Source organism: Garra rufa, chromosome 21, assembly GCF_049309525.1.
Source record: "Garra rufa chromosome 21, GarRuf1.0, whole genome shotgun sequence".
In the NCBI taxonomy this organism is placed as follows: Eukaryota; Metazoa; Chordata; class Actinopteri; order Cypriniformes; family Cyprinidae; genus Garra; species Garra rufa.
In genome coordinates this window covers 15,861,156-15,885,035 of record NC_133381.1, presented here as the reverse complement: position 1 = coordinate 15,885,035, position 23,880 = coordinate 15,861,156, and the positions used below count along the sequence as shown (strand labels likewise).

Here is a 23,880-nt window from a genome sequence, read left to right as displayed (position 1 = left end):
ATAGAAACCAAGTCACCTACATCTTGGATGCCCTGGGAGTAAGCAGATAAACATCAAATTTTCATTTTTGGGTTAACTATTCCTTTAATCTAAACAAAGAACCCCAAAAAAACAATAAGCTCAGGTTAAACATTCAATGCTCATAGAACAAGGCAAACAGGAGGGCTCTAAATACACAAGAATAAATGTCATGGACACAATCAAGTCTGTTAAAACACAAGACTTTCGTAGAAAGAACAAGATCTGAAAACAAAACACACTGAGGAGCCACTTACCCAGAACTAAATAAAAATAATGCAAAGGACAGAAAGGAAGTAGAATAAAGAGATGCAACATAAAAGAACAATGAAATGCAAAAGAGACTGCATGTGTAATGAGACATAATCTGCATTTTACATGCTAATAATGATTAGAGAGTAATGTAAACACAAGTGGGGTATGGTGAATAATTTTGTCTTGATATTTTTCAATGAGCATGTATTAGATTTGATTTTAATGTAATTATGCAGATGTAGCCCACATTAAATGTTAATGCAGCGACTCCACAATGACTTGTTTTTGTGGATCCGCTAAATATTCTCAGATGACTGGACAAATGCATCTTCTATTTTTATGTCTTTGTCAAATGCGCACCGTACAGTATATTAATCAGAATGTGAACCTAATGTGCTCTCCCAGTGAAATGATTTGTGAAATGTATGTGTGTCTAGGATTAGTTTGGATGAAGGCCGGCAGTGGGACAAACTCAGCTTTTCGTCTACACCCCTATTTGTCGACGGGGTTTTGATGACTCCAGAGGCCGAGAATCGCATCATTACGTAAGAATCATTTCATCTCGTCTTCTCAGCCACACTGATCTAAATAGTCCAGGAGGTGTCAGTAATGAACCTTCACATATGGGGATCATTATTATCAGACTAAATCTTTTCATTTGCATGTCTGCATGCCTGGACTATGATCCTCACACTTATTTGTACTGAGAGCACTTCCTTCTCGGCTTTGCCATAGCGCAATGTGTCCTCTTTGATTCTTTAGCGATTGTTAAGAATGTAAAAGTAAACCCATCCTGTTGTGCTTAAGCATCTTTTTTACTCGTAGATTCTTCGGGCACTTTAGTTACCACTCCGACTGGCAGTTGATAAAGATTGACTACAGCTCCCTGTTTGGGCGGAAATGCACAGACGGAGACTTTCAGACGTGGCACCTGCATAACAAGGTTGTCACCTCACATTTATCAGCAAGCCTTACTGTTCGGTCTCAACCGCAAAGCACTAATTCACTCACTCAACATTCAACATGAGTTTCTTTTGGCACTGAATTCGCTAGTAATTAGGGCGGCACGGGAGATTATTTTCACCTCTGGGGTAACATGCCCAAGCAGAATGGAAATTAATGGAGACGTAATGGATTTTTACAACAGATCTCTGCACATAATATTGGTGGCATGTTGTCCATCAGCCTTGACTCGCACTTGTGGTTTTACGGAGTTTCAGAGTCAGCATTTATTGCATGTCAAATCTGTTTCCTGGGAAGCAGTTTTTGTTTTCTAAAATTCATACTAACTACTCCAGCCATCCTCAGCTAAGCAGAAGTAACTAGAAAACTGAGTTTTTGGAGGAAGAAACATGTCCATACTTGACTTCTTGTCACTATTTCTGCAGAATTGGGCTACTTTTACACTGTTGCTCTGGGTTGTTTTTTATTCCGCAGGTTAAAGCAAAAGCAATTTCGGAGACCCCAATGGAGTGGGAAACCACAGAAAATGTGATTGGGCTAGTTTTGAATAGCTATTGGGCTGGTTTTGTTTCACAGACATTTCTTTTGCATTTGTGAAAATATATACACTACCAGTCAAAAGTTTTTGAACAGTAAGTTTTTTAATGTTTTGAGTCTCTTCTGCTCACCAAGCCTGCATAAAATAATTGTTTTTTTTATTTGAAAATTTTAAAATGTAAATTATTTCTGTGATCAAAGCTAAATTTTCAGCATCATTACTCATTACTCAAAATGTTCAAAAACATTTTTTTCCACATTATTATTATTATCAATATTTAAAACATTAAATTTTTTCTGAAGTAATTATGCTAAAAATTCAGCTTTAAAATCACAGGAATTATTTACATTTTAAAATGTATTCAAATAGAAAACAGCTATTTTTAAATAGTAAAAATATTTGGTAACACTTTACAATAAGGTTCATTAGTTAAACATTAGATAATGTATTAACTAACATGAACTAACCATGAGCAATACATTTGTTACTGTATTTACTAATCTTTGTTAACATTAGTTAACGGAAATACAGTTGTTCATTGTTTGTTCATGTTAGTTCACACTGCATTAACTAATGTTAACAAAATTTTAATAATGTATTAGTTAATGTTGAAATTAACATTTAACAAATATTAATAAATGCTGTATAAGTGCAGTTCATTATTAGTTCATGTTAACTAATGTGGTTAACTAATGTTAACTAATGAACCTTATTGTAAAGTGTTACCCAATATTTCAAAATTGTATTGTTTTTGCTGTACTTTGGATCAAATAAATAAATGCATGCTTGGTGAGCTGAAGAGACAAAAAACATCACAAATCTTACTGTACAAAAACATTTGACTGGTAGTATAGGTATTTATGTGCACTTCTAGGGTCTTATTGAAATATTTTTTCCCTAACTTTCATTTTATGTTTTTCCAATTTTTTCTGGATTCAATGTTTTGTTTTGTTTTTTCATTTTAACTTTTTTAGACTCTGTTTTAATAGTCAAGTTAAAAATATCGATCAAAAAGCATGTCTAATTAATTTAAATCATGAAATGTATACAATTTAACAGCAATTTAAAAAAAGCTTAACAAAAATTTACTTTTTAAGGCCTTATGAAATACGTTTTAATTTCTTTTTCAAATTCAGTTTTATTTTTTTTTTGTCAAATTCTTTTTTTTCCATTAACTTTCTAGATTCCATTTTAATGGTTTCATTACATTTAATGGTTACATTGCATTTCTAATTAATTGATTTTATAAAGAACTAATGTAGGCCATTATTACTTTATTTTTCTTTTTTCAGAAATACTGTGTTGTCTATTTATATTTTTCTGATAAATAAATTCTGGTAAATATTTTCTTCTAGTAAATATTCCTTAAAAATAATGTTTTAATAATAATTGTATTAGTAGTAGTACTATCATTACATTAAGTAATTTTGTCACAGTTCGTTCAAGTTAAACCAAACTTTTATTTTGATGGGTTGCTGTGAAAACCTTTAAGTTTTTGTTTGTTTATGATATGACAATAGTTTTTATTTCTCAAAAAGAAACAGTGAAATGCGCATGAAATAATTTTCAGAACAGTTCTAGAGATTATGTTTGTGCTCATGTACTCATAAATTGAGGTGGCAGCGACTAAAAGCACACTTCAGTATGTGCTTAGTAAACAAAACTGCGCGTCTGCGCCATTCATTCACATAGAGACACACATATTTCACATGTTCTACACTACATTTACTATTATAGCTTTAATAAAAAAAAAAAATTAAAAAAACAGAAAGGTTTGACAGCCAGATTCCAATTAATCATAATTCAAATGATTAATTAATACTTTAATAGTATAATACTATTAAAATAACACTTCCATGTGCAGTTTGGTGACTTTGACTGGTATTAATGTGCATTTCAGGGTGAGTTGTGTGTGATGGGAGAGAGACAGGTGTATATGAAGAGAAAGCCTGGCACACGCTGCACTCTGGGTCGGGAATATTCTCGAGTTGTTTCAGCTGAGCCCTGCATCTGCACCCTCTATGACTTTGAGTGGTGAGTCACACGCACGCGTACGCATACGTGCACACACACGAAAACGCAGAGCAGCTGCTTTTCCAATGGAGGAAATGAGTGACAGTAACTCTTGCGGATCAAAGGACTCAGCGTAGCATGCAGAGAACAAAAGCTGCAGGGATCCAACCAATTATACAGATTAATTAAGTGGCATTTAAATGTAAAAAAACAAGGTTTTTCCCCTCCGTTTTTTTTTTCAGCGCAGTTTATGATACTCTCGCAGTCGCTACATTAATTAGCTTCCTCTTAAGGACTCCTGGTTTTACATCAGTCTGTCGTAATCATATCGCAGTACTGATGGAGATGTCTTTACAAGCCCACCCTGATGCACATGAAGACACATTCCTGCGCTGATCATAACGACGACAAATCTCGCTTGTACCGCACACAGGCTCCATTAGAGTCGTCTGCTCTTAGGCAAATTACACGTATGAATGAGAGGCGCGCAAAATTAGCATAATGTCAAATGATTAATTATCTCCAAATGAATAAGTAATGAATATTTAAATAGTGAGATAAATGTGGCAGTGATCTGATTAGCCTGAAGGAGCTGGTGTTACTGAGTTTAGCCCTGATCTGATCCCCTTCAGCGGTTTTTACCTTGTAAATGTATTAACTGATCACAACTTAAGGCTAACGTGCTGCTAAAATGTTTGCTCAGCAGGGTTCCTATTCAGGTACAAATAGGACTTTTGATGTTGAACACAGCTTCGCCTTTGAGCGTAAAACTTTTCCTATTTTCTACACTTCATTTACTATAATAGCTTCAGTTAAAACCAAAGACTTGACAGCCTAATTTCAAGTTTGAGTTGTTTTTGGTAACTAAAACTTTTAAAACTAATTTTTGAGAATTGAAATATAGCTAAATATAAAATTTATTATAAAATGTATTTCATAAATGTTCCTGAAATAAAAATTTATGTTTAGGTACTAAATTACTAAAACTAATAAAATTCAAAATATTAATACATTTTATATACCATTGAAGTCAAAAGTTTACATACACCTTGCAGAATCTGCGAAATGTTAATTATTTACAAAAAAAAGAGGGATCATACAAAATGCATGTTATTTTTTATTTAGTACTGACCTGAATAAGATATTTAAGTCCACAATAGAAAATATTAGTTGAATTTATAAAAATTACCCTGTTCAAAGGTTTACATACATACTTGATTCTTAACACTGAGTTGTTACTTGAATGATCCACAGCTGTGTGTGTGATATTTAAAATATGATATTTAGGCAAAATAAGAAAAATGTACACCTCTTCATTCTGTTCAAAAGTTTTTACCCCCTGGCTCTTAATGCATTGTTTTTCCTTCTGAAGCATCAGTAAGCTTTTGAATCTTCTGTAATAGTTGCATATGAGTTCCTCAGTTGTCCTCAGTGTGAAAAGATGGATCTTAAAATCATATAGTCATTGTTGGAAAGGGTTCAAATACACAAAAATGCTAAAAACGAAAACCAAAGAATCTGTGGGACCTGAAGGACTTTTCTGAAAAACAGCAGGCAGTTCAGGACAAACAAGAGACTCATGAACAACAACAACATGAACTCACTAAACAAATAAAAAAGCAGCTGTGGATCATTCAGGTATCAACACAGTATTAAAAATCAAATGTATGTAAACTTTTGAACAGGATCATTTTTTATAAATGTAACTTTTTTTTTTCTTGTGGACTATATGTAAACGTCTTTTATGTGAAATATCTTCTTCAGGTAAGTACTAAATCAAAAATAACATGCATTTTGTATGATTCCTTTTATTTTGGTAAAATAATTAACATTTGGTATATGTAAGGTGTATGTAAACATTTGACTTCAACTGTAAATAATACTAAAATAGCACTGTTCTAAGTGCAATTTGGTGATTTTAACTGCTAAAGTACTCAACAGATAATGTGGCAATAGATGTGTAGCAAGTTGCACTAATCTTTTAAAATCTTTAAAGTGATATTTAAAGCAGATAATGGAGAGTAAACTTTTCTTTTCAAATAATTTAAATAAATGCTTGGTTCTAAAATATTTCACAAGCTGGAAGTTGCTCATGTAAGTGCAATCTCTATAAAACTATTTTTTCAGCGAGTCCTTACAGCAAATGACTGGAAAGGTCAAGGAAAAATCATAGAAATATATTTGTCGGAAAGCGTGGGAACATTTGATGTAGCCAACACAAGAACAATACAGTGAAAATATAAAAAGTGGTTTTAGTAGATTCTAAGGTATGTGAGAAAACCATTTGAAAACCTTTATTTTACTGTGTATGTAAAGTGCAGTCTATACAGCATATATCCAAGCCATCTCTCTCTATAGACTGCTGTTGCATCATAGAGGGGAGTTTAACCAAACTGAATAATTGATGTGTTTTTATCATTTTCCCTGCAGTGATTATGGGTTTGAGAGACAGGCCAGTGGAAAATGTGCACCTGCATTTTGGTATGATGTCAGTTTGCCAGCGCACACCTGCAGCCATGGGCAGCGCTACCGCAACAGCACAGGGTAACAAACACACACACACACATATACACAAATGCACACACAATGCAGTATGATGCATATGTCCAAAATGAGTCTCTGTTTGACAGCCTGTTTGACAAGACTGTTTGAATGTTTGTGTATTAAACAGAGGGTGTTTTCTTTTTGCAGGTACAGGAAAGTGCTGTTGAATAACTGTAGAGAAGGTTTGAAAGATACACTGAGTCCCAGAATGCAACAGTGTAAACCCATAGCACCCAGTGGCTTACAGCTGAGCACCATCAACTCTCAGCTCACCGCTGTACTGGGAACCAACATCACTTTCAGAGTAGCATTGCAAAATGTGAGTCAGCAGGTGCAGAGACACACACAAATTCATTCATATAACAAGGTGTTTAGCTTCAGATGAATGGTTCTCAAACTTTGAGAGTAAAACTAATTTCCGAACCACCAAAACTCCAAGTCTCATAAGGAGGTCTCATTTAATGTCCTTTCACCAATTTTGCCTTGTCCCACTAATCCAAATCTTTGCTAGGCTGCTGTTTTACATTTCAGTGAAATTATTTAGACTGCTAGTAATAAACATTCCCAACTCACAAGGTTAGAAAACAATTTGCATACACTACTGTTAGATTTTTTCAGTTAATACAACAAGAATGCATTAAAGGGATAGTTCACCCAAAAATGAAAATTCTGTCATTAATTACCACAGTTCTGACTTGAAATGCTCTATTGCAGGGTTCCCCAAATCTTACTCTGGAGGTGCAATGCGCTGCAGAGTTTAGCTCCAACCCTGATCACACTCACCTACCTGTTATTCTCTAATGATCCTGAAGACCTTGATTAGCATGCTCAGGTGTGTTTGATTAGGGTAAGAGCTAAACTCTGCAGGAAAATGGATCTCAAGGTCCAGATTTGATGATCCCTGCTCTATTGTAAAATAACATACCATCTGCACTACACCTAAACCTATCCGATAGTAAAAATGGAAAGTGAACGTGACATAAAACGCAAATCGCAAGCATGCTAGGGGTGTAAATCGGAGCCTTCAAGACGATTCGATACGATACCGATTTCTTAAGCCAACGATTCGATTATTTTCGATACTTCAGAATTCCCTGTGATACGATGCGATTCGATCTGATTCGATTCAATACTAGATATTTTTACATGATATCTATTAAGTTTCAAATAAATCAACAATAGTAAATAATTTGCCTTTTATTGAGAATACAGAAACAGTATTCTATTCACATAATGTGTATGTTCCACTAAAGCAGTTGTGCTCAATGCACTGCAAATAGAACAGCAAATATAAGTTACTGCATCTACAAAGTGCAATCAGATAAATTGTAATAAGAAAAAAAAAAAAATTATAGTGCAGGTCTACTATGGCCAATTAGCCTATTCACAGTTTTAAAAAAAGTTTCTTTCATACAAAATTGGTTACATTTTGAAAATACAATTTGCATCTTATTAAGAGGTAATGGTCACACATCCTCTGCAGTAGATGAACTGCAAATAGAATACTACTCCACAAAATCAGTTCAAAATCATCGCTCTTGAAAGTCAGACAACAATGTGAGGTCTGTGAACATGAACATCATAGATGGACTGTGAAACGAAAGTAACGCGTGTGAAGAAGAAGACAGTGAGGTTAGTGCCACCCGCAGCTTAGGAGTAGGTAGTACGCTTAATACATCGGAGCCATAGACAGTAAAAGAAAGGTCGGAACGGATTCTAAAAATAGACAAGTGAACAAACAGGCGGCAAAATAAACACATTAATCGATATTCTTGTGGACGAATCGATGCATTGAATCGGCGGCTGCATAATCGATGCATCGATACGAATCGATTAATATTTACACCCCTAAAGCATGCCATTTTTAGCTTGTTTTTTGATCTCTCATCTTTCAGCTCTTTCATCGTGGGTCATGTTTGTCACGGGATTGGTACCCAAGGATTCCATATCCTAAGTCTAATTCCGTGCCGGCTGATCTACCGAGCAAGCTTATTACATTTAGAAAGTGAAACATATGGAGCTGTAATCAAAACGGTGTACGGAAACGATGTGAAGTGGTTGTTGTTTTATCGAAACTGCAGTGATATGTACTTATTGGTACGCATTTCGCATCTTGCGAAAATGTTCCCACATGTTCGTTTTTGTCATGAGATCAGGTAGCAAATTGATGTTAACAGTAATTGTTAAAATGATCATTTTATGTATTTAGATTTATCCTTTGTTTTAATCAGACCACCAGCCATCTGTGAACCAAAGTTTGAGAACCAGTTTTCCTCTCCATCTCAAAGCCATTACATGCAAAACCATAGAATATCTGTCTTTTTTGCCTTTTCTCTGTAGGGTGACTCACTGTCTACAAGTCTCCATGTGGACTTTGGAGATGGCATCTCGGTGTCATACTCCAACATAAGTCGCCTTGGTGACAGCATCACACACACGTACAGGGTCGCTGGGATATTCAGGGTCACCGCACGTGCTCAGAACAGTCAGGGGTCTGACAGCAGTTCGCTCTATCTGCACATCACCAGTATGTACATGAGCACACACATATATTACAAAGAATTTGAATTCTCTATAAGAAGTCACTGCCTTCACTATAAAAAACTCTGTCCTGTCAGGCTAAATTACCTCTATGCCACTGACTGCACATCTAGACAATCTATTTCAGAACCAGCTTTCGATGAAGGATGTGTGGAAGAAAGAAATTGCTGTTGTGTTCAGTGCTAAATGTGATCATTATTGACTTTATATTGTGTCTGATGAGATATCACGTCCGATGTGTCATGTTAGGTCCCGTGGAGCGTATCTTTCTTTCGGCACCGGTGGTCGTCATCAGAGGAAAAGAGGCCAACTTGACAGCCGTGCTGTGGCCCAGTCAACCCAGGACCGCTACCTTCTACTGGTGGTTCAATAACAGCACAGAGGTTCAAACGCTGAGTATATAATAAATATATATATATTTATATACATGTGGCCCAAAGGCCCAGAACGGTTAGGCAGCTATTCCAGTATTACTTTTGACCTCGAACAAAACAAAGGCTCTGCCAAAGATATTGTGGTTACCAGGGTCAGATCGGTAAACCTGTTATTAGGATGGATTCGGATTGGGGTCAAAAAAGTAAAAAGCAAAGCCACGTTTGGTGGGGAATGTACTGTGACACTGTGTATTTTCTCTTTTGCAGTATGAACACCTGCTACCAAAAGAAAAAGAATAAATGAATTCTAACTCTGTCAAAACAGTTTTTGATGAATGACGGGCATAGCTGGGAAAACACAAGGGGAAAATGCTGCCAGCTCAGAAATTTGGCCAAGTTAAAAAGCCCAGATAAAATTTTAATTATAGATAGCGTGTCACAAGGTAGAATTTTATTGGGCCCTTCAAATATTTGGGGTCACTATGATTGTTTTGTTTTTTCTTTTGTAAATAATGCTACAAAATATTTCAAGAAAGTGCTGATAGATTGATTTCTGAAATATCATCTGACCCTGAAGAATCAAGTAATGAAATTTAGCTTCATATCATAGGAATAAATGACATTTTAAAAATATATTCAAATAGGAAACACATACTTCTACTGTATTTTTGATCAAATAAATGCAGCCATGGTGAGCATATTAAACTTCTATCAAAAAACGTTACAAAATCTAACCAACCCACACTTTATGTTGTTAATATTGCTGACATATTAAGTTTTTACCTTTGTTTCATCTCAATCACCAGACTTCATTTTGACATCATTATACTGATTTCTCGTGAAGGTTTGGGGTGGATTTAAACTACATCTATTATCGGGATATGAATCACTATTTTATGATGCTTTTAAACATCACTGAATTATGTCCCTAATCACACTATGAGATCATTCAGTTCAGGTCTGTTTAACATTTCTGAGGTGAAACACATAAAAAGCGGCAGAGCAGCTTTTAATGACTATGCATCTAAGTTCTAAGTAGAGTTTTCCTGCTGGACACCTGCCAAAGGGTTGAGCCGTTTAAAGGCATTTAAAAACTCACTTGTACAGAAGCTTTGTTTTATAATCGAATGTTCTGTTTAGATTCTCTCTGTAAAATAATAAGTAGAATATTATTATCTGCTCATTTCACCCAGTGTACCTTACTCCTATATATGGGCCATTCTACAGAATTGGTGCAAACTGCTGTCTCACAACCAAAAATCACCTTTAAAAAGCATTTAAAAATTCAAATCTTAGATGTTTACTAAGATCATTTTATCTATTGAAACCCACAATAATGTCCTGCATTTTTCATGTCACTACCGAAACTAGTGTTTTAGTCCATTGGCTGACACAGATTTTAACTACACCCCTACATTTATGATCAGGAAATATTCCTGTGTCCCCCTCTCTCATACACTCTTAAAAATAAAGGTTCTTTATTGGTGATGGTTCTATGAAGAACCTTGAACATCCATGGAACCTTTCTAATGTAAAAACGTTTCTATATAGTCAAAAAAGTTCCTTTAGATAGGTAAGACCTGTTTACTGAAAGGTTCTTTGGGGAACCAAAAAAGGTTCTTCTATGGCATCACTGCAAAAACACCCCTTTGAAACCTTTATTTTTATAAGAGTGTAGCTACAAGGTGTGAGTAGGCACCATAATTTATAGGTAAATGTGTTCAAAAGTCAGAAAATCTGTGTGTAACTTTAAGGAAAGTCACTAATGAACACCTTTTTTGGAGTTATTCCATAACATTTAGTTTTTATATGTGTACAACTGTTCAAAACTGTGCTAGCTAACCATGTGCTGATTAGCATTTTTGAGCTATTTTCAAAAGTATCTAAAATTCTCACTAACGAAACAGTCACGACTAAAACATGTCTTCATTGTCTCGGTAGTGACAAAAGGGAACACATAATTCTTTATTTGGGGAAAATTTGAGTACAGTTATGCACATTTTTAGTACTTTAGTATGTTTTAGTAGTGATTTAGTATAGTGAGTTATAATTATGTAATGTAATGTAGTCGCTACCAAAACATTACTGTCACTACTAAAAATGTGCTGTCACTACTAAAACATGGGATGTTTTGCCAAAAATAAAGTATACTGAACTATTAACTAAGATGTTATGATAGTGTTAGATTCAATATATTTTTAAACTAATGAATCCTTAAGTCTAAAAATCTGTGTGATCAACTTTTAGCCTTTTACAAAGAAAAATTGGATTCAAAATGCAACAAATCTTAATCACACTTGAAATATTGTTAAAATTGTAATTATTATTACCTCAAAATCTTAATAGGTCAATATAACCTGTCTTATTAAATTATATATTACGGTGTTTCAGTAGTGAAAAATTTGGGGAGAGGACAAATATTCCAAAACTTTCTGAAAATGCAATATAAGATTTAACTGTACAATTACTAGAAATGTGTGCCTTGGATATTATAGAATTTGCATACATACAAAATTTGTGGGGAAAAAATAATTTTTTCAGGACGTTTCCAACTCTGACTTTTAATATATAGTCAGACTAATGAATTCTTAAGTTTGAAATCAGTATGATCAACTTTTTGCCTTTTACAAAGAAAAATTTGATTCAAAATGCAACAAATCTCATAAATCACACTTGAAATATTGTTAAAATTGTAATTATTATTGATTTACCTCTGGAAACTTTTTAATTAAAATAAAAAAAATGTATATATACAAGGAAGATGTAAGCAAAATACTAATAGGTTAATATAACCCTTCTTATTAAATTATATATATATTACTGTGTTTTGGTAGTGACAAATTTAGGGAGAGGACAAATATTCCAAAACATTCTCAAAATACAATATGAGAATTAACTGCACAATTACTAGAAATGTGTACTTTGAATATTATAGAATTTGCATACCTACAAAAGAATTTTTTTCAAGATGTTTCTAACTCTGACTTTCAATATATATTCAAACTAATGAATCCTTACGTTTGAAATCAGTATGATCAACTTTTTGCCTTTTACAATGAAAAATTAGATTCAAAATGCAACAAATCTCATAAATCACACTTGAAATATTGTTAAAATTGTAATTATTATTGATTTACCTCTGGAAACTTTTTAATTAAAACAGAAAAAAATGAAGATGTAAGCAAAATCCTAACAAGTCAATATAACCCTTCTTATTAAATTATATATATTATGTGTTTTGGTAGTGACAAATTTGGGAAGAGGACAAATAAAAAAGACAATTTTTTTTTGTAGACCGTAGAAAGGCCCATATATATATAATACAGGCTTTCAGGATTATTTTAGGGTAAGCCAAACAACACAACCCCATTGTAAGCAACAAAAATGTTGCCCAGTTTTGCAGTCCAGGTTTGTTTTATAAGCCAGCTGTGGTTGCTTTTAATGTTTAATAAAGTAATAATATACAACAAAGAGCACGTCCAGGCAAAAAGCAGCCCCTCCAGTGTGTTAGCAATATTAAAAAATATGCTCGTAAATAATTTAAGTGAAGTAAATGCATGAATTTAACCCATTATACGCTAAAAGTACAATATTTTCGTATTCACCACTTAAATTTCCATGGAAAACAAGGCAGCAAAATGTAGCTGAATGATTGTTTTGAATAAACATTAATGTTAAAATGTCTTTTACAAAAGCCAGTCTATTTTAGTGCCACTGCCCAACATGTCCATCATGTGCTGGAACAAAACAAAAGCACTACAAAAATTAAATCAACGAGTCCTGTTAAATTGCAAGTAAATCTTACGAACAGAGCAGCTTGTTAAAAAACACTAGGAAAAAGCATGAAGATCCTTAAGGCCAATATATCTATGGAAAGCCCCAAGATCAAAAACATGACAAGTGAACCGTGAAACACAGCGGGAGTTTGGCCATATAGGGCTGTAACTGGTTTCTGCTATAAATGATTCTGCCACTCACACATCAGTCAGAGCTGTGATTTGCTTTCCGGGTTTCCCTGCGCAGTTAATCCTGGACCCAACGTCTCGTATGTGTGTGTTTCAGCCGCTGATCACACTGGAGGGAAGCGTTTCGCACACGTTCACGCGAGAGGGACCGAGCTCCGTCACCGTTCAGGTGTCGGCAGGAGGCACAGTCCTACAGGATGTGAAAATCATCACTGTCAAAGGTGAAGACCTCCTGTTGTTACGAACACCGCAGTGTTCTTTGAGATACAGAATGTGGTATTTTTAGTTTCACAGAGGCATATTCGGAATTAAGAGGAATTTTGAGACATCCGACTTTATTCTCTCATTCCCAGAGTTCTTCCGTTCCTTACTGCTGTCGTTCTCTCCGAACCTGGAAGAGCACAACCCGTCCGTTGCCGAATGGAGACAGGACGTGGGGCGTGTTGTCAGGGCAACGCTCTCTCAGGTATACGACCTTAAAAGTCCATCATCAGTTCCTGTTGGAGTGCTCTGTTCATGTCAGTGAACTGCTGAAAGGAACTCATGAAATTTCTTGAAAGGCTGCTGATAGCTCACCACGCTTCCTCTCTCTTCAGCTATTCTCTTTCCTCTCTCTCAAACGCTGCTGGTTTAAAGCCTGATGGCTCTTTCTGGGCTCTCCGGCGAGGTTCGTGTTTGGCTGAGAGGCTTTACGTGCTCTCACGCATCCATCTGATTTCCCCTCAGTCTGAGAGCGAGAGATAGGGTAATGTAGCGCTACTGGCGCGAGTGAATCACAGGAGTTCAGAGTGAATATTGATGCGGCGACGGAGAGACTCTAAAGCCAGTCAGCCAATTAAAGAACAGAGCCAAAGAACTGCTCTGCAGAACTCCATTACAATGAGTCGCTCAAGCACAAATATAATGGTCTCCCAATACCTCTGGATTTTCGACTCCAACAGAGGGCTTTCAATGCGGTTACACAACATCATATCATAAATATTACAAGCATCTCGAGATTCGCTGGAATGACTTATTATGATTTGCAAACATTAACTGAGATATTATTAATGTGCAATCGGGCGTGAAATGATTGACTAGCTTTTACGCATGAATTAGATCCCGTCATGAATGTTGCATGCTGATAAAATTTGTTTTAATTTAATGTTTAGCGGCGTATGCGAAATGTGTGTGTTTTTCTGCAGGTTTGCGGATTCCCTGAGGACCAGTTGTTGGTCTCTGTGTTTCCTGGATCTCCGACTGCCGCTGAGCTCTTTATCCTACCCGAGACAAACCAGTCGGCATTCAGATCACACACGGAGGAACAGCTTGATAAGGCGAGAACCACACACACACACACACACTGAAACAAAATGCTTTGTTATGATCCCCCAAATGACAAGGTTTGATGATTGATACAATCTGTTAAAATAACCTATTATGATTTTCTGATGGCTAAATAAATTATAGTGGCAATAAAAATAGGCTTTATTACTAGCGAATAAACCTGCTGAAAAATACATGCACTTATTGAAAAATGTCATGGGCTGAATTGTAATGCCCAGCAACCACAAAGAGAAATAAAAACTCCAGTTAAATTTGCACTCGACAATAATTCAAATTTATGCTAAAACCAGCTATATTTTTTTATTGCGTTCTCAGTTTATGTAGGGTTATGACCTACAGCTTTCTGAAATTAAAAATGAAGTATGATCATTTTAAATGGCTTACAAAAGATTCATATTCACAATCGTTATGCAAATAAAGCTTCTTTGCAGCCTTTATAAATATTTTTTTCAAATGTTTGGGGTCAGTATGATTTGTAATTAATACAATTATTAAGCAAGGACGTATCGAATTGATTTAAAGTGACAGTAACGACATTAAGTTACTAAAGGTCTTAGTTTCAAATAAATGCTGTTCTTTTGAATGTTCAATTCATCAAAAAATGCTTCCACAAAAATAATAAACAACTGTTTTCTACATTAAAAATAAAATAAAAAGTATGCAGTTGAGGTCAAAAGTTTACGTACACCTTGCAGAATCTGCAAAATGTTAATTATTTTACCAAAATAAGAGGGATCATACAAAATGCATGTTATTTTTTATTAAGTACTGACCTGAATAAGATATTTCAAATTAAAGATGTGTACATATAGTCCACAAGAGAAAATAATAGCTGAATATATAAAAATGACCCCGTCTAAAGTTTACATACGCTTGATTCTTAATACGGTGTTGTTATCTGAATGATCCACAGCTGTGTTTTTTTGTTTAGTGATAGTTGTTCATGAGTCCCTTGTTTGTCCTGAACATTTAAACTGCCAGCTGTTCTTCAGAAAAATCCCTCAGGTCCCACAAATTCTTTTGGTTTTTCAGCATGTGTGTATTTGAACCCTTTCCAACAATGACTGTATGATTTTGAGATCCATGTTTTTACACTGAGGACAACTGAGGGACTCATATGAAACTATAACAGAAAGTTCAAACACTCACTGATGCATCAGAAAGAAACATGATGTATTAAGAGCCAGGGGTGTAAACTTTTGCACCGAATGAAGATGTGTATATTTTTCTTATTTTGCCTAAATATAATTTTTTTTCCATTTAGTACTGCCCTTTCAGAAGCTACGGAATATACTTACATGTTTCCCATGTGAATAAGTAAAATTCACCTTGATCTACAAATTCAAAAAGCTTTCATGCATCGTGTTCTCTTCTGAAGCATCAGTGAGCATTTGAATCATCTGTAATAGTTGCATATGAGTTCCTCAGTTGTCCTCAGCGCCAAAAGATGGATCTCAAAATCATACAGTCTTTGTTGGAAAGGGTTCAAATACACGAAAATGATGAAAAAATAAAAGCTGAAGGATTTTTCTGAAGAACAGTGTGCAGTTTAACTGTTCAGGACAAACAAGGGACTCATGAACAACTATTACTAAAGAAAGAAATCTTTTGACCTAATGTCTTTGACTAAATGTCCACATGTTAAAATATTTAATATGATTTTAGTAATTAAAATGATTATTTACACACATTTACTGCTTTAATGTTGTAACATTGCATATTAAATATTTTATATAGCCTAATTATATAATTAAAATAAGGCTTTTCCACTTTTCTCTTTACTATTTTAGCTTTTCTATTTCTCATTTTCACTGTCACCGTTATCATTCTCTTGTTTCAGATGTCGGAGGTCTTCATGAACGCTTTAAATCAGAACCTGATCCAGTTTGATCTGAAGCCTGACACACGGGTCACAGTGTCTGTGTCTCAGCTCACACTGGGTAAGACCTGAACATAAGTTTCTGGTTTTAATAGGTTTTAATAGGACAATCCATTGTCTCTGATGACCCAAATTGCATACCATGTCAAAATTAACCAAATTTCGCAAACTTGAAAATTAAGATTTCCAAAGTAAAGTTTATTAAGTATGAGACTCTAGAAGAATATTAAAATATCTTGAAAACTTTAGAGTTACAAGCATGCAAACTTTGAAAAAATAATATTTATGGCAATAACAGGTATGTACACAATATACAATGTACATCTAGTTTCAAAATTTTTTGTTCTTCAGATATTTCTCTTTAAAAGAAAAATGTATCAGCTGTATGGAAAATAATGCATATTTGGTTTTTGACCACTGAAAATGTGTACAATGTACTAGTTTACTCATGATTCACATCTGTGACATTTCATATTTTGGCTTTCAACACTATATATGTTTGTCTTTCTAAAGAAAAACTATTTTTAAGAAATGTGACTTTTTGAGTTGAAACAGAGTGACCTATACACAAAATGCATTGCACTGCTTCTGTCTGTGGTTATATAGGGCTTGTTTGGCACTGCTGTCTGTGGTTGAGTTGCATTAACCGTCTACCGCATTGTGTTCTGCATTTAATTGCCGTTTTGCTGGAGTAAATTACAGTGCTGTCTGCGCTTATGTGAGGTGACTTTATGCTTCTGTGGTTATATAAGGTACACTACATGATTACTGTGCTGACGATCCATTGTGTCAAATTCCTCAACCTTCTCTTGGTGCTAGAAATCCTAGAGAACAGATACTCCACCCTGAAGTTGAGATTAATATTGATAATGTGGAGCCTGTCTGAGCATGACCAATATAGTGAGTTGGAAATGACATTACAGGATCATAAAGAGTGTCTCTCTGCCACATATAATTCTACCCTTTTCAGACACGGCCATTTGTCTTCATTGCTCCGAACAGGAAAAGGTTCAGATTGCCTCCTGCATTCTGCCGAAAGGTCACAATCATCATGCGTCAACCCTCAAAGGGCTGAAGGATGGACTGCAGTGTGTGTGTGTGTGTGTGTGTGTGTGTGTGTGTGTGTGTGTGTGTGTGTGTGTGTGTGTGTGTGTGTGCGCAGTGAACGAGTGAGACAGTTTTTAGAATTACTGAAATGGATATGCCTTTCACACATCAGACACGCTCTGAGAGACAGAAAAGACATTCGGGGTAGACAGACTTTGTTTTCGCAGTTAGTTGTTGTTGTTGTTATACCAGTAACATATACTTGTAATATAAAGTATTATTATATTCTTCCTATGTTTCTATTTATCAATGATCATCTTGATAAAAGAACAAGATTTAAAATCATTTGTTTACAGGATATAATCACTGAAGCATTTTCATTTTTTTCGTGATTCTTTTTTATTATTATTTTTCATAAAGTTATATTACCAAGAGTTATAGTGAAAATTTTTCAAGTTTAATAATGATAGAGCAGCTAAATCTCTAAAATTGATTACCTTATTTTATACAATGATTAAATGATTGGATCATTTTTATTTGAATGAGCATACTACATTATGAAATGGACATTACATTAGGATTGAAACAAATATACCTGTATCATATTTGATATATTTTCAATATGATTCGTTTTTTTAAAACAATATATGAAACATTAAGCATAGTAACTCATGCAGGATTCAAACAGATACTGTAAAATCTAATTCCAGGACTTTCAAAGACTTTTCAAGCACTACTTTGATTTTCAAGGACTTCAGACAGAGAGTTCACTTATCAAACAATGTCTTCTCTTTCAAAATTAAAAAAAGATTAAAAAAAAAAAAATCAAAAAAAGATAAATAAATAAAAATATACTAATAAAACAAAATGGCAAAAATAAAGCGAAGCACATGCAAAGTATGCAATGATGTCAACTTATAAAGTACATGTCCTTTAAAATGCACCGTTATTCTGGCAGCAACAGCTGTGATACCAATTTAAAATATATATTATATATGATTGTACACATTAAAAAAAGGGTTTGATTTTGACATTGGCAGTCAAATTCAAGTACTTCAAGCACTTTAAGAACCTTGTACAGACCCTGTAATTATCCATTTTATAATATCAATAACTATTAATATCATAATATCAATAACTAAGTTATTCTTGCTGTTATTTTTTTTTTTTTAAATATGTTTTCCCAGCAAATATATTTGTGCATCGTCACACAAAGGCAGCCATTTTGGAAATTATATTGAAAGTCATATACAAACGTTTTTTGAATAAGTATTGATCATGCATGATAATGAGGCTTTAGAAAACTATCCATCAAATATGCATACAGAATTATAGGCTTTATACCCATTTGTAATATATAACTATATTTTATATCTATTATAAGAACATACAATTGAATATAGAGCACATAGAAAGCATTTTGAATGCATTTGCCTTCCTATATCTGAAAAAAAAGCATAGCACTTGCAAAGCCAAGGTCATGGGTTTGATTCCCAGGGACAGCAAATGTAAAAATGTGTACCTTGAATGCAATGTAAGTGACTTTGGAGTCATCTGCCAAATGCATGCTTTTTATTTAAAGATTGTGAGATGAGATTGAGTTCTGCTGTGTAACATTGCCTGCAGCACCTCTGGTGGACTCCAGTGTTCTCCCCAATGGCTCTGCCATGCTATTACTGGTTTCTCTGGGTCTGGTGGGATTGGCCATTCTCTTCATCTACAAGTTCAAACGGTAAGCCTTGCCTCTGCAAATCTCAGTTCTGTTCAACAAATCTGGGCTAATTATACACTGTCATTTTAATATGCCCTGGAAATACTAAACAATGCTGACAAATGATTACTTTTTAGTGCCATTAGTGACTGTTTCATCTTGATCTGGTCTACTTGGACTAGAAACAAAAATCCATTCTTGTTGTTTTTCTACAACACTAGTAAAATCCCATGGATCCATGTGGAGACAGAAGACACTCATGAGAAGGAGCCTGAGATGATCAGCGCTGTTGGACAAGAAAAGAACGGCACCCGTACAACAGCCACTTCATTCACAACATGCAGCGCACACACAACACACACACCATTTCCCACCAACACCGGAACACACAACAGCTTCAGCCATCTGCCACCTCCAAGAGATCTGATGGAGAAAGAGCTGGCTCACAACACAGGTGAGAAATGTAATTATCCCAGACAATATTTATACTAGATTTTCTAGTGTCCTTGTTGAATCTGTCTGCTTGGTGAGTTTCCTAAAGTTAGTTCATCCAAAAATTAAAATTAGCTCATTATTTACTCACCCTTAAGGCATGTATATGACTTTCTTCTTTCAGACGAATCCAATCGGAGTTATATTAAAAACTGTCCTGGCTCTTTCAAGCTTTAGAAGAGCAGTGAGTGGTTGTTTCTGTTCAACAGTCCAAAAGAAGTCCAATAAAGCGCATGCATCATAATAAAAAGTGCCTCACATTACTCCAGGGGTAAATAAAGGCCTCCTGTAATGAATCAATGCATTTTTGTAAGAAAAATATCCATATTTAAAACAAATGAATCAGTTCTCTCTAGATTGTGCTAACTGTTGTACACGGAAGCAGTTCCGGCTTTTTTTTTTCTCGTTGCGAATGCACTGCTAAGCAGTGACAAACACAGAGGCCAAGAGGAGAGAGTAAAAAAAAAAACACCATTCATGAATTAGAAGTACAAAAGGAGGATTTGTAAATAAAAATTTGAGGATTTTTGTACAAGCCAAGCGGAGACTAGTTTTTCTTTACAAAAGTAAGGAAACTTTGCTTTCACGAAATCAGTGGCGCATTCACTACACGTATATGTCCTACGTTATCCGCCCAGAACGGCTTACACACATGACAGTTAGTGCAAGCTAGAGAAAAGTGATTATTACATTTTAAAATATAGATATTTTTCATACAAAAACGCATCAATTTGCTATAAGTGGAGCACTTTTTATTATGGATGGATGCGCTTTATTGGACTTCTTTTGGACTGTTAAACAGAAACACCCATCCATAACCATTACAAAGCATGGAAGAGCTAGGACTATTTGTTAATAGAACTCCGACTGGATTCGACTAAAAGAAAAAAGTCATATACCTCTAGGATGCCTCAAGGGTGAGTAAGTCAATTTTCATTTTTTAGTGAACTAATCTTTTAACAACTGTTGTGGAAAAATAGAACACTTTATTATACTTCTAAAAAGCATACTTTTTATGGAAATAATGTTTTTAAAAGTAATATAATTTAATATTTTTGAGCACTTAACTGCATGTTGTTTATAATTGAATGAAAATCTATTGTAGTTTATATTAAATGCAATTGTGACCATGGACCACAAAACCAGTCATAAGGGTCCATTTTTTTTTTTTAACTGAGATTTAACTGAGATTTATACAAGCTTTTTTTGATGTATGGTTTGTTAGGATAGGAATATTTGGCCGAGATACAACTATTTGAAAGTCTGGAATCTGAGGGTGCAAAAAAAATCTAAATATTGCGAAAATCGTCTTTAAAGTTGTCCAAATTAAGTTCTTAGCAATGCATATTACTGATCAAAAACTTTGGGTAACACTTTAGAATAGGTAACACTTATTCACTATTAACTATGACTTATTAGCATGCATATTACTAGAATATTATTGGCCATTTATTAGTACTAATTAAGCACATATTAATGCCTTATTTTACATGACCTTATTCTACATCCCTAATCCTACCCAATACCTAAACCTAACAACTACCTTACTAACTATTAATAAGCAGCAAATTAGAAATTTATTGAGGGAAAAGTCGTAGTTAATAGTGAAGTAGTGTTACCTATTCTAAAGTGTTACCAAAGTTTGATATATTTATGGTAGGAAATTTACTAAATATCTTCATGGAACATGATCTTTACTTAATATCCTAATGATTTTTTGGCATAAAATCAATCATTTTGACCCATACAATGTATTTTGGCTATTGCTACAAATATACCCATGCTACTTAAGGTTTTGTGCTCCAGGGTCACATTTAGTAAAACCTAAGAGTGTCCATTTAATAAAGATAATTTAAAATATATTAACTTTAAATGTAATATCAAATAACACGCTACAGTAAAGTTATACTTAAGTACTTTACATGTGATTTAGTATGTTTGTCAAAATAATTTTACATCTTTAAAGCATGACAAAAGATTAAAACTACTATTAAAAATGTGCTTAATAGAACTTTTAATGTGACATTATTACAAAGTGCACTTAAAAGTCTTAAGAAACATGTAGCCTCTTTAAAGGAACAGTCCACCCAAAATTAAAAATAACTTACCCTCAAGCCATCCTAGGTGTATATAACTTTCTTCTTTCAGACAAATACAATCAGAGTTATATTAATAAAACTCATAGCTCTTCCAAGCTTTGTAATGGCAATGAATGAGTGTTAAGATTTGTGTTGAAGCAAAATAAAGTGCATCCATCCATCATAAAAAGTGCTCCACATGGCTGTGGGGGGTTAATAAATATTGGTGTACAACAAAGGAAAACCAGTCTCCATCATTTTTTTTTTTTTTTTTTACAAATCCTCGTTTCGTACGTCTAATTTGTGACTGGCATTTTGTTTTGCTCTCTCCACTGCGCTTGCACGTTTAACACTGGTTTAACTTACATCATTTTTATGCTGGATGGATGCACTTTATTCGACTTTCAAAATCTCAACAGTTATTCACTGCCGTTATAAAGCTTGGAAGAGTCAGGAGATTTTTGAATGTAACTCTGATTGTATTCGTCTAAAAGAAGAAAGCCATATACACCTAGAATGGCTTGAGGGTGAGTAAATCATAATTTTAAGCGCACTTGTTTTTCACATGGGAAAGTCCTTCTCTGTCGTCTTTAATGTTCATAAAGATGCAATTTGCACTCAAGGAGCATGAAGAGAGACGTGCTTGTTTTTGTGTGTATCTGTTGTTTGTAAGCGTGAGGTCAGTGGATGGACCCCAATTCATTCATTCTACTTTTATTACTCTGCTGTCAGAGTAGGTGATTGTCTTCTGTGTGTCCCAGGACTTTTTGATTCACAGTAATCAAGGACTGATCCCATGACACTGAAGTGGAAAGCATTGATCTCAGAGTTGCCCTTGCCTGTTGGTTGCAATTACAGTGATTTTCTGCTTTTGTGTGTGTGTGTGTGTGTGTGTGTGTGTGTGTGTGTGTGTGTGTGTGTGTTTAGGAAGCCTTGGGGTTGGAGAGCGGCAAAGGACCAGACAGATTCCAAACTGCACCAATGTCTGAAATGATGAAGGAAGGTTTGATGATGATATCAATTGTATTTGATGTATAATTACTTTTATTCCCTTAACTTTTCCTGTTATTGTGGTGCTTATGCCTTTTTATTATTGTGGTGTTTTACATTTGAGCTCTATAAATGAACAATTCCTTAAGTGGTAATGAAGGTATTTTTAATTAGAGATGTAAATGAAATCAAAATCTCTATTGAAAACTAGAATTATATATTAAATCAGCACTTAAGGAGTAGTTTCTTTCACCCCAAAACAGTTCTTTCTTAAAACGATGATCAGCAGGGGCACCAAATTCCTTTTATAAAAGTAAAAGATCATTGTCCGCATGTTAACATGTAGATATATTAAGATTAACTGCCTCACATTTGTAAAACAGCTCACTTTTAGAGTTCCCAAGTCATATATGTTACGCTTTCATACAGAAAAATCAGTATTTAATCATTTGGAATATGCTTATAGCTTTATGTATGTTTCTATTGATGCTTCCCTCATCTGACTCAATGTTAAGAGGTCATACGGAGCATGGTTTTAGAATCGAGTAGATGTACATGGCACAAATAGAGGTTGGTACCTTCATCTGTGTAGAAGCCTCATCTGCTGAACGTGTCCATTTGTGCCTTGGCAATGTGTATTACTATTGTAAGATGGCAACATATTCTTAATTTGGTTAGTATTCACAATATATTATTCCTAGAGGTATACTCATTTGGAGCGCATGTTTCATTGCTACTAATAGCTGACAGCCAGTTTTATATTCGACTGTGAACTGAAAGTCACTTTAATCTGAATAAATGTATTTTTACATTAGTGACTGCCCAGTGCTCACTTATTCTTTACAATGGATTTTCGTGACATTTCTATAAGAATTGAATGGCCTGTGTATCCCAGTTTCTCAAGGCAATTTCCAAACACCTATCATCTTTTCATTCCTCCAGTAAATAGCCTACAGCAGATGACATGTGACACCAAAAAATCTTTAATAGGATCACGTTAAATGAAAGGATACAAAAGAGATTCTCTGCGGAAATGAAAGTAAACAGTGTGATTCAGCGTAATCTGCATTTTGCACCATTCCAGGTGTATTTTTTATTTTCTCTCAGTTGCTTTCCTGTGTTGAATTATTTGCTACTTGCCAGTCA

At 34.6% G+C, this 23,880-nt stretch overlaps 1 protein-coding gene across 1 annotated transcript in view; it reads left to right on the top strand.

Annotated features, from left to right (window-relative positions):
- Positions 1-23,548, top strand: part of sorcs3b (sortilin related VPS10 domain containing receptor 3b) — a 91,861-nt gene extending 68,313 nt beyond the window's left edge. Inside the window, exons 14-27 of the mRNA XM_073826654.1 lie at positions 711-818; positions 1,099-1,216; positions 3,675-3,808; positions 6,218-6,331; positions 6,479-6,650; positions 8,672-8,858; positions 9,122-9,255; positions 13,309-13,432; positions 13,565-13,677; positions 14,396-14,527; positions 16,378-16,477; positions 19,090-19,195; positions 19,396-19,628; positions 22,672-23,548. Of these exons, the coding sequence (XP_073682755.1) occupies positions 711-818; positions 1,099-1,216; positions 3,675-3,808; positions 6,218-6,331; positions 6,479-6,650; positions 8,672-8,858; positions 9,122-9,255; positions 13,309-13,432; positions 13,565-13,677; positions 14,396-14,527; positions 16,378-16,477; positions 19,090-19,195; positions 19,396-19,628; positions 22,672-22,733 (1,837 nt within the window). The 3' untranslated portion in view covers positions 22,734-23,548. The remainder of the gene's footprint in view (positions 1-710; positions 819-1,098; positions 1,217-3,674; positions 3,809-6,217; positions 6,332-6,478; positions 6,651-8,671; positions 8,859-9,121; positions 9,256-13,308; positions 13,433-13,564; positions 13,678-14,395; positions 14,528-16,377; positions 16,478-19,089; positions 19,196-19,395; positions 19,629-22,671) is intronic.
- Positions 23,549-23,880: the final 332 nt, after the last annotated feature.